The following is a 23,165-nucleotide window of genomic DNA, read 5'->3' as shown; positions in this document are numbered from 1 at the left end:
TTGTGAATGTATTTACAGAAACATTTTTTATTGTCTTTTACTGCAGTAGCCAAATTGAGTTCTAGTTGGGCTTTGGCCCTTCTAGTTTTCTCTCCGCATAACCCCACAACATCTTTGTAGTTCTCCTGTGTTGCCTGACCCTTCTTCCGAAGATTGTAAACTCTCTTTTTCTTTTCCTGAGTTCCAGCCAAAGCTCTCTGTTCAGCCAGGCCAGTCTTCTTCCCCGCCAGCTTGTCTTTTGGCACATATGAATGGCCTGCTCCTGTGCCTTTAAGATTTTCTTCTTGAAGAATGTCCAGCCTTCCTGGACTCCTTTGCCCTTCAGGACTGCCTCCCAAGGGACTCTGTCAGCCAGCCTCCTAAAGAGGCCAAAGTCTGCCCTCCAAAAGTCCAAGGTAGCAGTTCTGCTGATCCCCCTCCTTACTCCTCCGAGAATTGAAAACTCTACCATTTCATGATCGCTGTGCCCAAGATGGCTTCCAACTATCACATCATCCACAAGTCCTTCTCTGTTCGCAAACAGGTCCAGCGGGGCACCTTCCCTAGTTGGCTCCCTCACCAACTGTGTCAGGAATCCTAGACTGTTTCCTCTCTGCTGTATTGTATTTCCAGCAGACGTCTGGTAAGTTGAAGTCCCCCACAAGAACAAGGGCTAGCGATCGTGAGACTTCTCCCAGCTGCTTATAGAATATTTCATCTGCTTCTTCATCCTGTTTGGATGGTCTATAACAGACTCCCACCATGATATCTGCCTTGTTAGACTCTCCCCTGATTCTTACACATAAACACTTGACCCTATTGTCACCATTGTCAAGCTCTAGACAGTCAAAACACTCCCTAACATACAGGGCTACCCCACCCCCTCTCCTTCCTTGCCCATCCCTTCTGAAGAGTTTATAGCCATCCATTGCAGGACTCCAGTTGTGAGAGTCATCCCACCATGTTTCCGTGATTGCAACTAGATTGTAGTTTTCCAGCTGCACAATGGTTTCCAACTCCTCCTGTTTGTTGCCCATGCTGCATGCATTGGTGTAGATGCACTTCAGTTGGGCTATTGATCCTGCCACCTTTATTTTGGGGAGAAGACCTAATTCCTGTGTGACTGTTCTCAGGTGCTTCTGTAGTTTCTAATGCATCAACAACCCTTATGTCTTCGCTGCCGCATGCATCTCCATCCCCTGCCTCCACCAAGACGGCTAAGGTGCTGCGTGCATCGGTACAGGAACATTTCAAACCTGCTCATCATGGAGTACACTGAAGGACCTTGCCAGCCCACTGTCCCTCAAACACTGGCGTGCCGCCGCCAGGCTTATCACTAATGAGCCTGGTTTTATTCCTTTCCCCCTTCAAATCTAGTTTAAAGCTCTTTCAGTGAGCCCTGCTAACTCCTCATGTCACTTAACTTGTTGATTTCCTCAGGTGTAACTGACATGCCACTGACTGAATCTGTCTCATCAAACTCTCCCATTTGGTCTGCAGGTCTTCTCTAGGAGATGGAGAAAGATGCTTGAGCACAGACCCATGCTCTGTCACCATGGAAGGAACAAGAGAGCAGTAGTAGCTACTCCTGTGGGTGGGCTGCCTTGTGCAGTCTTCCCTCTTCATCAGCAGAAGCAGCAGCCCAGACCGGCGGATCAGGAACTTCCAGTCCTACAGCAGCCACTGCTACTGTCCACCTCTATCAAGTAGGCATGGAGGCCAAGCTTAGCAGCTGCAAACAGTCTGCATAGATGTATGCTTGCATAAAATCCAGAATTCGTCTTCAGGAGCCAAAGATAAAAAGTCAGTGAAACCACAGGCTATGCTTGGATATTTATGGCATTTAGGGTCCTGTCCTCTCTCATGCAATCATGTGGAAGGTTTATGCAGTAACTCCATACTTCACTAAAACTGCCTCAAAACGTTACCCTCTTTTTTTGTTTCTGAACAAAACTAAGAAGAATTGCTCTTGTAGTAAGGTGCAGCAGCACAGCTGGAAGAGAAACAAATCTTTTCTATTATTAGCTTTCTAGAAAGATATTTTACTACTGAACAGTATGTTTTGACACATATTGAGCTTTCCAAGTGTTAAAATACTGTATCAGTATTGGTAGAGATAAAAGAAAAGATATCTTGAAGAGCTAACAGATTTCTGAGATGTGACTGTCTTAAAAACTTATAGCATACTGGCAAGGCTAAACACAGCCTGCAACATCTTAAGATACAATGATTTGCAACTCTGCCACTGCTGTTCTTCCTTTTAATAGATGATGCCATGATACAAAATGTAATTTATAACCTACTCTTCCTTTCACAATTTTAGTAATTTTTTTCCTTGCACAACAACACGTTCTTGTTACACATTTTTCTCTGTTAATGCACATACAAGCTGCAGTTATATGAACTCTCTCTAGGAAGAGACAAGACACAATGTGAGGATAAAGGGATATTTTGTTTTCCCTTTTTTTTAGGAGCACAATACAAACTCAAGTGAGGTCAACTGAATTTTGTCTTAAGCATAACAGCTCCTGTTGTGCAGAAATCCAAAAGGAGGGGAAAAAAACAAACATTAATTGTAGAAACTTTCTAACACTGAAAACTAACTAATCATCTGTGGGTACATTGTAAAGGTTAGTAAAACAAAGCACACGTTAGCTTACTTTATTTCAGGAGTAACGATTTCTGCTGCTAAACTGTCTGAAGGCTCTTGTCTTCCCAGAGGCATCAATCCTGGGTTAGAAAAAGTAAAAAATTTAGCAAGCAGACCAGTAACTTTCTTTAAAAGACCAGAAGTAAACATTGTTTTAGAAGTTTAAAGTTTTAGAGTAATGGAAAATGACACAAAGTCAGGCTACAGCAAGACAGACAGACAAGCACAATTTCATTTGGAGAATAATCATTATTTCTGTCTTCATACATTCTGATGAAGTAATTTTGTGGTGTATTTTCTGCTCATTAGCTTATCTAAGACCTACAAAGCTGTGCAACATTACACATAGAAATAAATTGCAACACATGAAATATCATACAAACATGAGAAAACTTAGTATCTCTCTAAAGAAAACTATATAACTACACAGAAATCAGAAATAGATTATAAAAGTATCACACTGGGGAGAAGGCTAAAATTTCTGATTGACTGAAATAACATCTGAAGTTTTCAAATGCTTACAAAGTTATGAATAGCTGAAGCAGCTTTTCACTGCTGATCTTAGAGGAGCTTAAATTTATTCTGTGCTAAACAGGAGCACATTCAATACTCTCCAGAGAAGTCCTGTAAACTTTAGAAAAGACTCATTTAATCTCCTTATTTGTCCTTTACCTGTAGTGGTGAGTTGACCCTCCTGAGCTTGTACACATCTAAGCTCTTCAATGGTTTCTTTCAAAGAATCCCTTTCTGTTCTTAATCTCTGAATAATTGGAAAGAGAATTAATATCAGTCTTGGCACTACAAATCCATCTTTAACAGTACAGAAGTCGCCAAAAGGCAGAGCCTTCAACACTTTAAAAATAATTTAATGCAACTCTAGAGATGATTTTCAAATTAAGGCATCTCAGTCTATTTCACAACAGAATAAACATAAATATTATATATTCTACATGAACAGTGTTTCTTTTGAGAAGGGTTGCTGCTCTGTATTACACTTATGGGGGTAAAAATATCAGGGTATAAGCTTACAAAATCAAGATATTAGTGACACAAAGTTCTGGTACCAGGCAGTAAACAGCATCCACGGGGGTCACTCAGCCATCCTCCTTTTGCCCTTATCAGGGCTGATTCCAAGGGAAACGGAATTAAAATTAAGAGACCATAGACTTTTCCCTCACCAAGAAACCAAGGTTTAACCAGGAATGAAATAAAAAGCCGGTGAGTACACAGTCAACAAAACAAACTGCATTAACTTCATTTTGTTTGTCTTTCAACAGTGAAAGTGTGAGCAGCATTTCCATATCCCCTTCCTCCTGTGTGTCAACTGGCCTTGCCGTTCACCAGCATCTTAGCTATGCAAGAAAACTAGTTGCTTGAGGCTCAATCCAAAGAGAACTGAATAACAGGACTGGACCACCTTGGGATCTGGACAGATGGGCTCTTCAGTAGCATCAGACAAATACTCTCCCAATTTGGCACAAGTCCCCTTTTGGCAAAAAATGAGGATCTATAGCATCAAGTTTTTGTCCAGAAGGTTACCAAGATTCAAAAATGAAAGGAGAAAATGGCAACTATGTAAAGATCCAAGCTGTAGTTTCCTCCAAAATCAGACATGTCCAGTATTACTAAAAGGTCCAGGACAGACCTTGGCTCTGTATAGGTATGGAGTTGTGTCAGCTGACAGCTCCTTGCATTTCATCCTATTAACAGGTTGGTTCAGATATATTTTATATTTCAGCCCAAGTGGATCCAGGACTTGGAATCACTTTGGCAAAGAACATTTTGGTGAGGTGTGACAGAAGCTTCTGCTGTATTTCTGAATCCTGCAAGGTGAATGAACTCTGGTGCAACTGTCAGAACAATCTGAATAAAGTGTACATTCTGTTAGCACTGAAAGTCATTTCACAAACCCCACAGGTGAAAAAACAGTTTTTACCATAAATACTACAGAAGAAGAGCCACACAGAGGAGTGCTCAAACTCAGCTGCTGAAAGCAAGGATTCTGCAGTCTGCTACCGTCAGTCAGAAAACAGCAAGTTGATTAATCAAATGCCAGAATATTTTAATGAATAGAAAAAGCTCTGGGGCTTCATTTGTACACTGCAGACAAAGTCAACTCATCAAATTATCTTAGTACTTATCATACAACACACCACAGAGGTAAAATTCCAAGCTACATGGCTGAAGGTATCAAACGCCCTACCACCCTTTGCCAGAACATAAAGAAAAGGACAAAATCAATCTCAGTAACTGTTTCCAAAATATAACTGACAAGATACCATTACATAGCTTGTGACCTGTGGTGGGCAACCTTACTGATACATATGTGACAACAGGAAACAGAAAGAGTAGGTAACACAGGTAATGAATCACTAATTCAAACATTGAGAGACTTCAGCTGTAACCTACTTCTCACAGGTGCATATCCATTCAAAAGAATGTATTGAAAAACAACATCCGCCCCAAAAAATGCTATTTGCCAGGGGGTAAAACAAAAAAACTATATGATGATGGCCTGCAATTCAGATCCTTTGTGCAAGATGAAATGGTCCACCAAGCAATGGGTAAGCCACAGATGCAATCTTACCATTGTCAAACATAACAAAACTGGAAAAACAAACTTTAAATAAAGAGCAGGAAAGAAAGCCAAAGCACAGTACGAATACAGTTACTACGGGCATTCCAATCTGAACTGAAGAGCAGATGGAAGCGATATCAAGGCCAAGTGTCCACAATAGTTGGAAAATTTAATAAAATACGGAAATCAAAGACCTATGAACAGAAAAGAACTGAAAATTTTCAGTTCAAATGCTATTCAAGTGCATGGGCTAGAAATTTTTGAAAAAATTGGACAGGAAATATGACTATTGAGGGAAAAGCCTACAGAAATTCTGCCTGATGGATAGATGGACTTATATTTAAAACAAGCCTAAGAAATTGCTAACTCAAAGTGCTAGCCTTGGTTTGAGGTAGTTTGAAGCACCTGCGTATACATTCCTAAGAAACGAGAGGAAATAAACTAGTGAGAAACAATAGTGTGCAAGAGAAGTCTGAAGGATCAGTCTTGGCAAGAGAGGACAGAGCAATTAATTGCAGAATCACTAACAGCAAATGACAGAGAGGAAGGGAATAGGCTGGTATCCATCCTGTGTGTTCTGTGTTGGCAGTACAAGACAGATCAATAAGGAGCTGTCATAAAAGGCGAGATCGCCACGAAGGACATGTCCCTCTACACGACTTCTAAGCCTCTTGCTGCAGTAGTCATGACTCCACAAAGAGAAGCACACTGATGGTACCTCAAAGAATGCTTTAGAAAAAATGCAACAGTAGTTCAGTTCTAGGATGATACTGTAGAAACCCTACCTTAAATAGTTTTTCAGAATACATTACAATTACCCTGGGTGTTTATTAACCTTCTCATGGTAAATGGTCAGGAAACAACTTCAGATCCCAAATATGAAGGCTTTTCCACTTAAAAATGGGTTGCATATGTTTTTGTACAGTCACCTTATTCTGTGCTGTACAGTTCTTAGGTTTAAAAAGGATCTTGTACACAAACATTAGAAAATTTTAAGTGAAAAAATACTTCCTAATTTAAAAAGCTGGCTGTAAATGGCTAACTATAATTACCATATCTCTGTGTTATAAAGGACACGAAGTTGCTATCACTACTACCAAAAAAGTAACACCTTGGCACTTACATCTTTTTCTTTTTGGAGGCTGTCTACTTTTTCTTTCAGTCGTTTGCATTCATAATCTAATTTATCAGCTTTCTTGGATTCTTCAGATAACCTGTTTTGTAGTTCAACTGCCTGAGAGAACAAGAATCAATAATTTGTCTGCAAATATTAGTATTAAAACAAAATACACAAGACAAAGTAGCCAATTACCATGCACCACGAGTCATGTTGTAAACAAGTGAAATAGATACCTATAGAACATACTAAAAACTGCTTTAATCAGTTGTTCTGTGTTTCAGCAAAACCAACAGCATTCAAATATTAGGTCTTAGCACAAGCAAAAGAAGCAAAAACTGTAAAGTATTTTCAGTACATCTAAAACCAAGAATTTAAGCCCAAGCACGGTTTACAGAAAAAAGCTATATAGTTCTATGGATCAAAGAGCTTAGGAAAAGTAGAAAAATCCTCCTGCATTCTGAGAAGCCTAGGAAAAAGAAAAAACTTTGAAGAAAGCAAATTATCTACACCTTTTGTTAACTCCATTTCACAAGCCTCACTCAGAATTCAACCACCAGTTTATGCAGCCAGGTAACGTTTCTTAACCTGAGATTTTCCTAATCATTTTTAATACACTAATATAAAGATTCAGCCACATGCTCAAAAACAGTTTTCTTTACTTCAGAAGGAAACATTGCTAACAAAGTCGCATGTATACTTTCAACTACAGATCAGTAAAGAGCTTTTAAAATTAAATGAGCAGAAATCTGAAAGCTGAGCAGAAACGATGAGTGAACAGGAGGCAAATCAGTGAAGTCTTGCCTTTTCAAAACTCTCAGCCTTTACTAGCAAAGGGTCATTCCCAGAACATTAGTAAAGCTCATAATGCAGAGAGCATGGAAGCAAGTACGCTGAATAAAGACTGACCCGCAAACACAAAAGCTGAATGAAGACTCAGCTAAAGATGTACAGCTTCTTCTGAAGCAATTCATAAGAAAGCTTTTTCATGGCTTTTAGATTACAGAGAAAGTGACTAACTTAAATTGGGAAGCAAAACAGTAGTCATACCTACATTAAGACTGCCTAGTGGTTCTAATTACCTTTTATTTTCAATGTGTATAGCTATAGCAAAATAACTACCAGGCTTAAAAATCTGCATGGTCTTAAGTCTTACAGAAGGACTTTGCTGCTGTTGTTCTCAAATTAAAGGCTGCAAAAAAAGCACAGGCCTGCCCTTTCTGAGATTATCAGATTAAAAAAATATGTATCAAAATGTTAGATATGAAAATATTTCATTTCTCAGATGTGACATCCATCACTGTGGCTATCAGAGTAACTGCAGGTATGAAAAAAAAAATGCAGGTCTTCACCCGTGATTGTGCCCCCACTTGCAAAATAGGTATATTTTCACCTCAAATGGAAACAAATGCATTAATGTTAGTAATCACTCATGCTATGGTAATGGTATGTAGAAAAACACAGCAGGAAATAAATTGTCTTGAATCAGGACTTGGGAGTGTATAGAAAGATATACAGCTATATGGTAATGCAGAAGAGTTAAAAAAAAAAAAAAAATTAACTGCCATCACATTTACTGAGCATTATCTGATGTGTGGAATGAGTAAAGCAGGAATCTTGCAGCAAAGAAAAGCAAGACATACTGTCAAAAATATGTCAGAATGCACATGCACAAAGGGGCTGAATTAAAATTACAAAAAATAATCCCGGAATCTCCACATTTCAATTCTTCATGCTGCAATAAAAAGTTTCTTAGAAAATGCTTGTGCTTGCTTTCAGAAAAGTGAACAAAACCTCTTAAATAAATAAATGCTATTACACCTCCCAGCACAATACACCACCATTAACCTCATCTCACAGAAACTGCTGGGTGGGGTGAAGATGTGATTTTCTTGCAGATCACTATAAGAGTTTGAACCAAGCACTTTCATCTGCACAGCACAGAGCTTCTAAGCCAACGAAGTAACTCCTCTGATGGCATCATCATGAGTGGGGTTGGATCCTTCACATACCAGACGAGACACATTCCACTACAGGGGCACACTAGTGCTCATCAGTGCCACAACATCAGAACCTTTATACCTGGCTTAATTCTTATAGCACAATTTAGGATTCCCAGAAATTAATTTTGTGACAGCTCATTCACAGGCAGGTCTCAAAGGAGCCCAGCCTTACAGACACTGAAGGTGGACACACTGTGTGTTCATTTTGAGGCTCTGTGGTCGGGTGAAGAAAACTCACATTTGTCGTGAGACACCTGAGGTTTATTCCAGTCTCAGCCAGCGGAACAGTTCTGTACAAATCAACAGCTCCTCAGATATGAAATCCTACCCATAAAACACAGGGAATGATGAAGAAAAGGAAGAGTACTTTTGCAGTACAAATGATGGGACTTGTGAAAATTCTTTTTTTCTGGTGGAATCATTTGGAATGTATTTACAATTAGCCCACAGAGGCTGAAGCTAGTTGTCTTAATAACTAAGATGGCCAGGTGCAGGGAAAAAGCTATCAAGTCTTAGGGACACACATTGCTCCCGGGCTTACAATGCTGTCAGTGGTTGGTTCTGTATTTTTATTCTGCTGTAAGCTGACACATAGATAGGACCCCTGTGCCAAGATCATTTGAGCTTATAAGCAGGCAGAAATACAGAGCAGGCCCTACTGCTTTAACGAACCACACTCTGTCTGGCCCGGTAACAAGAATCCCAGAATGATGTCATGTCAACGTAGTGTAGAAGCAGAGAGAAGATTAAGCACATCTTCCACCTTTACAGAAACAGGATCACATGGCACTTTGATAAGCAGGAGGATAAACAGATGCCTTTCACTCCAGAGAGTGTGCTGGTGACACATTTTGTACTCTGCTGGGTGCATACAAACAATAAGGATGATACGTGTCCTTCTCTCTTCATAACTGGACAAATTCAGACATATCAGACAAACTAGAACCTTAAAAAAAGAGGTTACTTAACCACAGGAATAACTTACCTCAGCTGTGGTGCATTCCTCCCTGCTAGAAATTTGTGAGTGAAAAGTGGATACTTTTTCTGAAAGAAGAGGCTCTAATTAAAGCCCCACTACTATGAATTAGGAGTGATTTGAGAAAAAAATTTAACATCTGTTGATTTTTTAAAAGTAAGAAATACTGCTTATTGGCAAACTAATGCAAACTCGAAATAATGATAAGAACTGCAGGAAAGGAGAACAAAGGTAGTACCTACAAAACATGGAAGTCTTCTAAACACAAGGAGCTGTTTGTTCATAATTTCTTTTTTTACTTTGAGGTATTAGCCATGTTATGAAAAGAAAGTGTTGAACAATACAGAGAACTGTTGCATTGATGATGTCTGTTCTCACCTGCCGCTTGTATGTTTCCAGCTGACCACGTGCTGCGTTGGCCTTCCTTAGTTCTTCTTCCAGGCTCACAGTATTTTGCATGTACATTGTATTCTTCTCTTCTAAGAGTTTCACCTGCCGTCGCAAATCACCCAGGTCTTCCAGTTTCTTTTTGTATGACTCTACCTGGCTTTCTAACTTGGCTACTTTATCAGAAGAATGCCTGGAGGGACAGATTTGTATGAAATTTGTACTCTGAAAACTAACAAAATGAAATGCCCTGAAGCTTCCTCACTATTTTGCCTTAATGCAGAAGACATTCTGAGACATCATGGGGAGAACAAGAAAGCAGTCATATACTCCTATTATTAATGTTTTCACTTTTAAATTGCCTGCTTCCCTCCCGTAACTATTTGTCAACTCAAAGAGCTGCTGATGGAGGTACTTTTAGACACTATCACTCTTCCTAATATAGCCTTCTTATCTGTTTCCAATCTTAAAATAATAGTTAAAGCACCTTCACTCCCACCCATTTCCTTTCAATTCAAAATTGATCCTCAGTCCTGCATTTTACAAGGGTAAAGAATAATATGTTCTGCCCTTCAATTTGTTTTAATGACAGCCAGGAAAAAAATCATAAAGATCTATCTCCTGGGCAGCATATACTTGGTGACACAAAAGTAACAGCTTTGGAGCCTGTTTCCTTCTACAAAAATGAAACACCAGGCTCCGTTCATAACATTCCAGAGTTTTTCCAATCCACCTGGTGCAATGCCAGGACAGCCACAGCCCTCACCCCCAACCACCTACACTCCCGCTACTATTACTGCCTCCAGTTTCATTTTAGAACCAACCAATTTACTGACTCAATTTCCTATGAAATCTGGAGAATCCCCCATTGAATTGCTGGTCAATTTATGGGACACTGGGGCAAGCCAAATCTCCTTAATCCCCAGTGAAGTGCAGAGCCTCTCTCTGGGGCAAGGAATTACTCTTTGAAGCCACGCTGCCCACACAGATAGTTCATGGAATTGTGCAGCCTGATGGGCTTATTCCTTATATTAATGACATAAGAGGTAAAGACAGATAGCTTCAGTAGAAAGCTGCCGGTGAGTCAGAAGAGGCAGTATTAAAATAAGCCTTGCTACACTTGCTAGAAAGAGTGATACAGGTGGGTAGTGGACAACTGTTCTGAATAACGCATGGCAGAAAGACTGAAGGATTATGTTCCATAGTAAAAGGGGCTGCCCCACCCTATAAACCCCTAGCATCATCAAATCATGACAACTTTGGGTGCTAAAATCCAGTGACAGAGAGAGCTGTAGCAGATGTTGTTCATATTAGCATGATGAACAAAAAGCACCACCCAAAGTCCAAATAATGCAAACCCAGGAAAGGAAAGTGTCTAGTTCTCTTATGAGAACAGACGCCCAAGTCATGGTGAAGGTGAGTAGAGAATACTCAAGAGATCAGTGAGTGACTTGTTATGACCGTAAGATGGTGTAGGATTGCTAAGTTTACTAACAGTTATTGATTAGGTACATAATAAATAACTAATTTAATTAAGCAGAATTGTGTGGTGGTCTGTCTACTTAACTGGAGGATCCAAAAGAACCATGGCATTGAGAAAGTGTTTGTATTTAATATTAAAATTATTTAAACAAAAACTAGTGAAGACTAAGTAGACAAATTATATGGATTAAAAGTTAAAAGCTAAAAAAGGGTTAATGGAACAGAGTTTACCTGAGTACATCTATCTCATCCTTCAAAGACTGAGCCTCCTCTGCCAATGTAGTAAGCTCTTCTGTTTGTTGTCTCAATTCAGCAATTTCCTTTTCTAGTTCTTCACAGCGTATTCGATAGTCATCTTTGGCAGCTTCTAATCTGTAGAAATGAAGTAAAGCAGAAAATAATTTCTCAGCTTGAGCCACAGTTATCTTTCCTCATCATCATCCTCTCTAAAAACACATGGAATGGTCTTCTGATGCAGTGAAGGAGAACAGCAGCCCAATGTGCTTATTCAAAAACATAGAAGCAGATTGACTTCTTCAATGCTCCCACTTTGATATCCGTGTTTCTATTTGGAAGATCAGAAGCTAATGTATGTTCTCAGAAAGACAAATCCTGAGTTTTTTCTGTCATAATAATTTTTCACAATGGAAGCTCAAGCAGAAATTTCTACCTTTTTTCATCTTGGGGCATACAAAGTCTGAACATGACATCTTTATCCTAAGATATTTTTCAGCTGTTCATCTCCTGTACACCTTCAATAATATTGACGTGATTGTCAGATGTTCTAAATGCTGTAGAGTTGTCACCAAGGTGGCTTTATTTATTTATTTACTTATAAAGAACCTGTGCCTGCCCAGTACCTCTGAAGAACCAAGTCATACATTTAGTTATCTACTTAGCACGTAAAGAACTGAGACCAAGGTTTCTGGAATGGACTACTTACATACAGCATACACAGGCAAAGCTGCATCAACCTGGCAGTGAACAAAGGAAATAACTAAAAGAAACTTTGTCAAAGCATTTTGAATGAACGGAAGAGGCCACAACCTGGAACATGAAGTCCTATTGTGATTTTGATATGAAATTAAAATAAAAACAATCCAGAAAAGGAGGTACGGGCACGGAAAAAAAAAAAAGTATTCTATCCATTAATTCAAGAAGCCCCAAAAGAATCTACAAGAATTGAGACAAGACATAATCAGTAGGTCATCTAAACTATATATAACAAAGACTTGGATCGTGATGGACTGGAACTGTCAAAGGACATAAAGAGGCAAGACTGGGAGAAAAAACGTTGTACCACACTGGGCATCAGTTAAGGTGTACATATGTCCTGTTTGGTCAGGTAGAGCTGGAGAAGGAACACACACAAATTGCCATTAGAAACCACATGCTATGAAGGCAGGGGAAGGAGGTGAAGGAGGTTGGGAGATGAGTCTCACACATGAAAAAGGTTTAGAAAGACCTTCAGAACCTGAAACTAGAGTAACAGGCAGTGCAGACATTGCATATGGGGAGAAAAACTGTTCTAACAGCAATTGATAATAGACTCAGGTAGGAATCATTCCAGAGCATGAAGATGAATAAGGAGAGATAAAAGGGGACATTAGAGAGACATCACTACATTATTCCTTTACATGGTAGATATATAGAAAGCAGAAAACCAGGCACTAGCTGCTGTGAAAGAGAAACACTGAACGTTTTTCAAGAAACTGAAGGGAGAGGCTGTGTCTAAACACGCAGGAAGGAGGCTTAGCAAGAGGAAGTGGAAAAATGGCAAAACGGGCAAAAAAGGAAAGTTACATGGCAGCTGACATAAGAATTAGAAAAGGGCAACCAGAAGAGGACAGAAAGAGGAGAAAAACTGGCAGTGTAAAGAAATACCATAGTTTCATTCACAAAGGATAGGGAAAGTACAGCAACAAGAATGAAAAGATGATGGTGAAGTAGACCAGCTTTCTTCAGCAGAATAGGCTTACACAGACTGAAAGCAACAGTCAAAAGGACCAGAAAGGATATTTAAAGAGGAACTGTATTTCCACGTGTTGAGGAAATGCAAATGAAGAGCAGAGCTCACTTGTGGATAATTTCCATCTTTCGGATATGAAACAATTTGTGTTCAAATTCAGAGAAGGACACACTTTGCTGTATAATAATACCACCTGTAGTATTGCCCATAGGAAACTTTCAGCTAGGAATTCCTACACCTTAAAAATACAATCAGAATAATTTAGATAGAGGAAAGCATGCTACTTTTCATTCTCACTGATTTTGGAAAACATGGGTGAAATGGTAGCACACAAACAATTCAAAATAACTTCACAGAGTAGAGAGTGACATGTATACAGCATTTCAGCATTAAGAAATTATGCATTTTTGTATGCTGGAGCTTGTAAAGAGGTAAATCATAACACGTACATCACCGTAAAAACTTTACTACTGTGGTTATATCACCCTTTATACTAATTCATAATTGCCAACAGAACCAGAAGTATATAAGTCATGCCTGTTGCCATCTAACCAAGTGTAGCTTTTCTACCTGAATGTTTCCTCCTGGAGCTGTTCTAGTTGTGTCTGCAGCTGCAAGTGCCTACGACCTGCAGGGCTGTTGGGATCTTCAATAGAATCAGATTGATTTAAACGTTCCATCAAAATCTGGTTCTCAGCGAGCAAGCTGCTCTTCTCCTCCTGGAGGGCTGCAACCTGTTGTAATAAAAGCATAAACTGGAGTAACAGAGCTATCCAGCTATAGAGAGCAATTTTTTTTCCTGTGCATGATAAAGTATCAACACAACCCACAAATGGAAACACACAGGCTTCAATAATCACATTTCACAGGAATATACTGTAACATTAATAGGTATTCAATTGCTATGTGATGTAACCAACATATTGCAACATTAGGGGCAGATTTACCACACAGAAAACGTAATTATGCTTAACTGTATTTCACACAAGCATCTAAAGAAAAAGTCTCAGTTATCACAGAAGACAACTTCATTATAACAAAGCCTGCATACTTTCCCAACAAACAAATAAAACTAGCCTTCCACAGTAAAGCTTTTAAAACTGATTTCCAAAAGAAACAATGCCTATCAATCACACAGAATATCCAAGGGATGTCTGTACCCTTCCTAGATTTTTGTTTTTAATCCAGTGGCCAATTGCAAGCAGACCTGAAACAGGAACACAGTCCCAAAGATGACTCAGTTTCCGGCAATGTTGTGAAAACCGGCAGTAGTGCAAAGAACCCAAAGTGCTGCAACTCAAACAACAGCCGAAGCATGGGTTGATACATTATTAAATAGTGTAGAATTAACATGCAGGAGGAGGAGGGGAAGAGAGCGAATGTGAACATCTCAACAGAAGGAAATGCTTCAATAAGAGCTTGAATCATCAAATACACCAAAATCAACCATGACACACAAATCAGCTTCACTAATTCTAACAGTTACTGAACCGCTTGGCAAAAGCCTGAATTATACTCCAAAGTAGGGTTGCAAAGGCAATGCCTTTCGGGGCTCCCACTTTACACTCCTCGTGTCTTCTGGATGAGGTATGCTTGATTTACAGTAAGGCTTAGTCTGAATCCATACACAGCTGATAAACTATAGAAACTTCTGATGGGGATTTAACTCTTAACTGATACTGTTACAGCAGCATAACCTCTATTAGTTCTCTAACGCAAGAGTTGAACCACACAGATCAACCCCTTCCTACCTGAATGAAAAAAAGTTTTGTTAGTATGAATCATCTTAACACTGGCAACATTGCATCAAGGTAAGAAAACAATGAAATTCACTCTGCTGGCACAAGTAAAGCAAAATAATTACTGTGCAATTTTCATCTCCCTTTTAAAAATTATGTTTTCACACTATACTTCTTGTTTTCAGCTGCCTACAAATTAACACATCTCTTTCCCACTTCAAAATTAATATGTACAATATAGCAAACCTACCTGCATATCTAACTCATGACATCTCTGGGCAATTTCTTCTTTTGTTGCTAGTGCTTCGTTTAATTCTTCTGTAGTTTTCTTCAGCTACCATAAACAACAAACATTTATAGTTTCATCACTCTCTGTGAAGTGTCTAAAAATATTCTGAACTACATGAATGAACATTATTCTTACATTTAGGTAATATATTAAATTTTTGGAAAACTGAGGCAATTCCACTCTTATAAAGAAACAAAGAAGCAGATACAATTACTGTTTAGTTTGTGTTACAGTAAAAAGTAAACATACCTAAAAGTAGTATTTGGTCTTACAAAAACACATCAAAATTATCACATCTATTCTATGAATTGAGTAAAAAAATCCTGAAGAACTTGGGTCTGAAGAACTCATCAACTCTGTACACTGAGAAAATTGTCAAAACCACTTTTCTTTACAGATGCAAAGAGTGCATAATTTCAGTTTTCGATCTACTTTTCAAATACAGAGAGGACTGGAAGGTGGAATACAGGGAATGGACAATTAGGGTAACATCTCTCTAGTTGCTGGAAACTACTCTTAAAGCACAACAGAAATACAACTAACATGGTGAAGAAGAAGCCTACCCTTCTGAAAAAGGGCACTGAATCTTGTAAGCAGTGGGAAATACTCAGATACTTCCCTTCAAAGGCTTTATGTTCAAAGATATGTATCTTGCAAGTTTGCATATGAATGCAGTTAAGATAACATAAAAACCATAGCTACAAGAAAATTGGCCTGATAAAACAGGTGCATGCATATTATGTATATAGAGATATAGATATGTATTATTATATATGATGAATTTTAGATGGTCTTTCTCAAACAGCATCATTGTATCTTATTTTGTTGAGTTTATTTCTCAAGGACCTGTTGACATACAAAAATTAACTCCACCTGCCAGAATTTACAGACTTCTGCAGAGAAAGCATGATGGAGGAACACATGGAACACCACTGTACTATACTTGTCAATTAGAGAAAAATTGAGGAAGTAGGACAGTGTTAGCATGAGGTTAAGCTAATAAAAAACCAATTGGTTTTGTATATTCTTTAAATATATCACACAGGGAAGGATTCTCTTTGAAAACTTCTCATATATTGCAACAGTTCCCAGGACTGCTTTAAGGATTTTTGAGCCACATCTATGGGTTTTCTTTAAACTGACTTTGGAAGTAGGAACCGGCAAAAAAAGTTTTATTCAAATACTACACATTTTTTAATCCTTCTTTCTCAATACCCAAAGATTTGCACCTGTCTGCAGTTTTGCTATACTATGTCATACAGCTAAACGTGTTTTCCAAACTGAGGTTTTCTCTCCTTTAAATACACAAAATAGATAAACTCAATTTATAAAGCAAAAGGACTTGAAATACTGAAATTTAGTTTACCACTCCTTATTTGAATTTCCCACAAAACCCTCTCATGATTAAAGAAAAAAAGACAGACTTCTTAACAAAGCAAAATGACTCGCCACTGATGTGCTATGATTGAACAAAAAGAAACATCTAGTCTTAGATACCTGCCGATCAAGGTCAACGTAAGCATCATTTCCAACAGAGACTGGAGACTCTTTACTCATCAACTGCAATTAGATTACACTGGATTAGAAAAAGCAAGGATTTACTTTTATATTAAAAGCTAAGCTTCAATGAAATACCAAGCTGATTTTAACTTTTGGGAGCTTCAATCTGACTTCATTCAGAAGTTTTTAACTTTGTTTTTATATATGACATATTCAGAAACAATTACAGAAAGAAATCTTCAGAATTTATAATATTTAAAGCACTATAAAAGAAATCTTACATCATGTCTTCTTCTTCTGAAAATGCACATTCTTTATCTATGATGAAACCTACAGTACACTTTGCTAAGCATTTTACTGAAGTGGCATTGGAATGATAGTAGCTATCAACCCACCATGCAAGACCTGCCTTTAACTGTTCTCTGCCAGCGGTTTTCATTTTTTGATCACCTGGAAGTTCACATCAATTTATTTGTTTAACTATAGTTGGGGACATATCTATCTCAGCTAATTTTACAAAACAAAGATGATCAAAATTCCTGCTCTGGAGTCGTCTGTAATTTGCAAATTTAAAAAGAAAGTCTATAGAGAGTATTCCTGAAATGAGTATTACAATTCCTTGTATACTAACCTATTTTATTGCAGGAATGGCTGGCAGTGGTTTTAGTGTAGAAAACATTACTTTTAGCCATGACTTTAAAAAGAAAAAAAAAAAGGCAAGCCCTCCAAATTGACTGATATGCTTACTAAAAGATAAAAAGCTGATAAGAAAGTAAGTTTTCTTTCAGTAATCCACTGATCAGCTACACAGGTAGTTAAAAGTTAAATCAACTGTAACAGAAGTTGTAGCCCAAAAACGACCTCCCACCCACCTCCAGCAAACACATTAAGGTAAAGTTATTACTTAAAGTTGTAAGACACAAAAAAGGAACAGTCTTCCAAATAAGAAATATGTTGTAACTAACTCAAAAGGCAGCATTACAGAACCACACTGATGGTTTCTGTCATCCTGTCCAAACACAAAATGTTTTACGAGTTCTCCAATGACATGATTCATGGAAGTTAGAATCAAAAAGGCCCTATCCTAACCAAAATCAGGACAAGATTTCTTTCCTAAGGCTTCCTGTCCAGCCTGGTTACTCTCTCCAAAGACAGAGCTTCCTTTATTCCTTCCAGAAATCAGTGCTTTTGCATCATTTTTCATTGGCAAAGTTCCTCGGACACACAGCACAGAGCTTTCACTTCTTCTCCATCCCTTCTGTTTATACCACTGTGTACAAGTGACATTTACATCATTCAAATATTTATACACTTACGTTTCTCTCCCTTTCCCCATCTCCTTAATTGGGATTTAGCTATGTACCACGTGCTTAAATTCATCTATCTGTCCTCAGCAGTCCTCCTCAGACCTTGATGATGTTTGTTGCTAACTGCTGAATTCCTTCCATTTGGTCTACATCTTTACAATGACAAACTACTCTGAAATGAACCATTCCATGAAGCCCAGATTCTCTGTAACAGTGATTAGAAAGTCCCTAGCCTCAGAGCTGTCCCCTGAAAAAGGAAGTCATGTGTCTTTTTCATTACCATATATAGTGGCATTACAAACTGTCTTTAATTTAGGGCCATGTTTTCTAAGCTCATTATCGTTTTGCCATCCAAAACAAGAATTTCCAATCCCTCTCTGCTCAGTGATGTTTATACATGTTTCAGTTACTCCATTTCACTAGCTATCGTTTAAATGCTTTTCCAGATGACTAACAGGGATATCCATATTAACCAAATGCTGAACTCTCCTCCCTATCCTATATCCCACAACACTGTTCACAAACGCACTTCAGACTTCAGACACTAAGTCAGTTCCACCCGCTAAGCCAGTACTTTCCAACTGGCAGGTCCCAGGCTGCATGCAGCCTGCAAGGGTGTACAACAATATGCCCCTGACAGCCACCACCCCTTTCTGGCCCTAGCACAACTTCCTCTTCAGCAACCCAGCTTAATAGGCCTGTCCAAGACTTACTTACTGTAGGAGGAATACAAGAGGCTGCACAACCCACTAGAGGCCGCTGTGGTGTTGCTGCTTTCTGTGGATTACCGTAAAGGAAGCAGGCAGAGGCCAATAATACAGTCCCTTTATTCTTCAAGGGGTTTTGCCATCTCTCCCAAAACTTCCTATCCTTGAGAAGCCTTAGCAGAAATGTCCAGAAAAGAGGACATTAGCTGGAGAAGGATTAGGTGGTGGAGATACATGGTGTGGGTGTAGCTTGAATGTTACACAGAATTTGTGAATTTAACTCCATGGGCTGCATCAGGAATGTCACGGGAAGTGTGCACGAGGCACTGAGGGCAAGAGCCACAGACAAATGTGCAGATGACTGACTCAATGCAACAAGAAGTATCTTGCAATCTTATGGCCTGTGATATGGTAGGGATGCTAAAGAAGAAATCTAAGGGATTGCGCTGCGTCCAGTAGCACAACCAGACAAGGAATGGGAACAAGATTGCCAGGTTACTCACAAGTAATACATAAATCCAACTTCTGATCATCAGTTAATGATAAACTGAAGTTAAGAAGTGGGGTGAAAAGGGAGAGTTATCAGGGTGAAGGAGTGCCTCCATCTTTTCCCCACACATCTCCCCACACAATGGAGAGGACAATGGTATAGGTAAGCAAATGTCTTGACTGTGCTCCGCTTCTGGATTGCCTCTACCCAGTTTCTCACCGCTTAATAGCAAACACTTCAAGGCAAACAGCACAGTTAATAGGGTACAACTCCATCCACCTATCCAAACTTCTCTTTTATAAGATTTCCTGAAAAATTCAAGGGAAGCTTTACTGTGTTTTAGGATTCCATACAGATATGTAGTCAACTCAAAACACACACTACACCTTCCATCCACTTAAAAATATAAGGTAACAGGCTTGCCTAGTTTCCCCTATTCTTCTCTTTGTTTCTTGTCAATCAGCATTCTCTGATACTACTGAAGTTTAGAGCTCCAAAATGCTTATTTCATCAGTTACCTGCTCGATGGCATATTAGCTCTTTCTGCATTACTTATTACTAATCCAACGATACTAGTAGGTTGTTACTAATTTTTAAAGCAAGTTTCCTTACTGTGTTCTGCTTTATATCTCCTTTACTTGCAAGCTCAAATTCAGACAAATTCCTGAAAGACTGCTGTAGTTTCAGTGCTTCACATGCAATCTGCAAGTGTGATATTAGAACACATTGTCTTGAGAGGTATGGGTGAACACCAATACTTTTGAGTTCAGAGTGGCAAACTTTTATTTCATTTGTATTTCAATTGGCTGACTCAAGAGAACAAAAAGCAGGAGGAAGTGGTCTTCTCATTCTCCCTCCACAGCTGCAAGTTTTCTTTTCTTCAGGAGCAAACTACTGGTGGGCATAAAGGTCTACCTTCACAATTTTGCAGCACTGGAACTGGCTTTCAGCTCCAAACTCACAATTTAGCTTAAGTATAGTATTATCACCTATTTTCATATGTACCTTTAATGGATGAGGATGTGCGGAGATTTTGCAAGTGAATTGATTATAGAAAGGGAAATCAAAAAAGTGCCTGCAAAATCAAGCAATTGCATTAGGCCTCTACAGCAGAAGGAAAAATCTGCTTAAGAGCTTCCCACAGTGAAAAAGCAAGCAACTAGCATTTACTTCCTTGCTCTTTTTCTGGTTTATTTTGCATATTTAGAATAAAGAGTTGAAGTAGCACAAGTATTTGTTCAAATAATCAAAATGTCATTTAAAATCAAAAGAGCTTATTCTGTGGTGAAGCGGTCCGTCTGGATTTTAAATGGTACAATACCCTGGACAACAGGACAATTTTTATAATTATTTGTCTAGTTTTATGAGAAGCAGTTGTCATTCCCTGTTAATCCTTTACATCTACACATTTTCATGCTCATAGCTTTGGTACGATGTCTTAGAAAATACTTGTACATCTGCTAATTTTATATTATTAAAACCTTCACACTTTTTAACTGCTTTGCTTGTGAAATGTGAACAAGTTCTGTTGTCATGGATACATAAAGATTAGGGACGGGGTAAAACTATCACAAAATCTGCATGCATGAATAACCTGAATTATGAATGCTTTTTTTTCCCCCGACACAGGATTTGCATGATTTTGCAAATGCAGCTGCATCACTTAGTTGATGATGTTAAAAGTTCGAAACATTTGCTTTATCTGAAATGCTTCTTCTACAGTTGTTAATATTGTACAAGCTCATTTAAGTGCCCATGAAACAATGGCAAAATCCAGCTTCTGTAATCAGAAGGTTGTTTTTCTTTTTTAAAACATCTTTTTGTTTGTTTGCTTTTTAAGAGTCAAGGCTATGTATGACACAGCGTGTATCCTTTAATGCAACTGAACTTTCTTCTTCCTCCAGTACTGCTGACAGACCCAAGGCAATTTTTTTCTATCATTTCCTAGCTATTCAAAAGCCACTTTTATTTCAGACAAGATGAACCTTTAAACAGTCAGGACAAAATACAGGGTGGGGGAGGGGGAAAAACCACAAAACCAAACAGTTTCGACTTTGTGGAAGTAACATAGTTGGTATTAATCCAGACAGGAAGTACCTTTTGCTATGCACCCCAGGCAAGTTTTGACACTACCTCTAGGTACTTTGCTGTTAAGAGCCTATTCTGACTCTCAACTTGACCTGCACAGACACCTGCTACATGTTCAAGTTTAGAGATGTTCTAAACAGCAAAGGCAAACAATTTCCCCAGCTACCACTTTCATCAATAATGAACTTGGTTGCTCAAAGAAAAGACTTGGGAAAATGACAGCAGAATTTCCAAAGGATGTCAAGGCAAGGAAAGGAAATAAAAATACATAATGGCCAAAATAATTTCTGTAAGGAAAGATTTTTGGCCTTTAAAAAAAAAATGCAAATTATGAAATTAAAAAAATATGTTATAGGTAGTAATATATTAATTGCAAGTAATAATAAATTATAATAATATAAATAGAATATAGGAGTATATATATTACAGAATATACAATACAATACATAATTTATAATTGTATGTAATATTTTTTGCAACATTTTTGATAGCTATATCATTCTTGCTCTTCCTCTACCTTGTGTACAGCTTGCATTTAGAAATGCACATCTGCAGGTTAGAAACTAAGAATCTAGGTGGTGGCAACACACCAGATCAATTTGACTGCACTGAAAAAATAACAGAAAAGCACTGTTCAATTTATAAAACCTTTATGGAGCACGAGGCATATTTTATTATTAATATTTTATTTTAAACAAGTAAGAGAAGAAAGGAAATGCTGAAGAGTCACAAGTTATTAAAAAGACTGAAATAACCAAATAAAGTTTAAAACAAAATGTTCCTTCTTCCATTTAAAAATCAGCTTCTTCATGCAAAAAAGAGAAAACAGGGCAGAGGCTTGTTCTACTGTGCCTCATGAAATATTTTCATGAGTAAGATCATTTATGAAAACCAAAGAAGTATCAAAAACATTTATACGTGCTTTGCTGAAACAAAAAATGAATTAAAAAATACATCAGTAAAGCTTAGAGAGGTCTTTCTGCATACCTAAATTTGAAGAAGGAGTACCTGCATGTCAAATACTTTGAAATGTTTGGATTAGGTGACATACCAACTTTTCAAATATGCTTATATAGCTACTTTCCCAGGCACTTTATTTTGGTGTCTCCTACATACTGCTTAGTCCAAGTCACTTGGATTCCGAGAGCAGCTCCGAGTCCAAGAAACAGAAAAACCTCCTTAAATCCAGTGAAGTTTCACCCCTCCAAAGACACAGACTGCACGTGCAGCTCTGAAAAGATTCTCTGGATCTAAACTCTTGTTAGAATCATAGAAAATCTTGAGTTGGAAGGGAGCCATAAGGATCATCAAGTCCACCTCCCTGCTCCTCGCAAGACTACCTAAAACTAAACCATTTGACTAAAAGCATCGTCCAGATGCTTCTTGAACTCTGACAGGCTTAGTGCCATGACCACTTCCCTGGCGAGACTGTTACAGTGACCCACCACCCTCTCAGTGAAGAACCTCTTCCTAATGTCCAGTCTGAACTTCCCCTGATGTAGTTTCATTCCATTTCCTTGTGTCCTGTCGCTGGTCACCGGAGAGAGGAGATCAGCACCTCCCCCTCCACTGCGCCCCTTGAGGAAGTTGTAGACAGAGATGAGGCCACCCCTCAGCCTTCTCTTCTCCAAGCTGAACAAACAAAGTGACCTCAGCCACTCCTCATAAGTCTCGCCCTTGAAACCCTTCACCATCTCAGTCGCTCTCCTCTGGACACACTCTAATAGTTTGATGTCATTCTTATATCGAGGTGCCCAAAACTGCACACAGTACTCGAGGCGGGGCCATACCAGTGCAGTGTAGAGTGGGGCAATCACCTCCCTCAACCAGCTAGCTACGCTGTGCTTGATGCACCCCAGGACACAGTTGGCCCTCTGGGCTGCCAGGGCACACTGTTGACTCAT

The 23,165-nt window shown here is 38.7% G+C and overlaps 1 protein-coding gene across 1 annotated transcript in view; it reads right to left on the bottom strand.

Moving 5' to 3' along the window:
- Window positions 1-23,165, bottom strand: part of HOOK3 (hook microtubule tethering protein 3) — a 94,477-nt gene that overhangs the window by 30,336 nt on the left and 40,976 nt on the right. The window contains exons 7-14 of the mRNA XM_009274656.2: window positions 16,667-16,729; window positions 15,131-15,214; window positions 13,712-13,875; window positions 11,404-11,544; window positions 9,682-9,883; window positions 6,331-6,441; window positions 3,302-3,389; window positions 2,640-2,709 (exon numbers count right to left, since the gene is read on the bottom strand). Coding sequence (XP_009272931.1) covers window positions 2,640-2,709; window positions 3,302-3,389; window positions 6,331-6,441; window positions 9,682-9,883; window positions 11,404-11,544; window positions 13,712-13,875; window positions 15,131-15,214; window positions 16,667-16,729 — 923 coding nt within the window. The remainder of the gene's footprint in view (window positions 1-2,639; window positions 2,710-3,301; window positions 3,390-6,330; window positions 6,442-9,681; window positions 9,884-11,403; window positions 11,545-13,711; window positions 13,876-15,130; window positions 15,215-16,666; window positions 16,730-23,165) is intronic.

This window comes from Aptenodytes forsteri, unplaced genomic scaffold, assembly GCF_000699145.1.
Source record: "Aptenodytes forsteri isolate BGI_AS27 unplaced genomic scaffold, ASM69914v1 Scaffold224, whole genome shotgun sequence".
NCBI classification, from domain to species: Eukaryota; Metazoa; Chordata; class Aves; order Sphenisciformes; family Spheniscidae; genus Aptenodytes; species Aptenodytes forsteri.
This window is presented reverse-complemented; position numbering and strand designations above follow the sequence as displayed.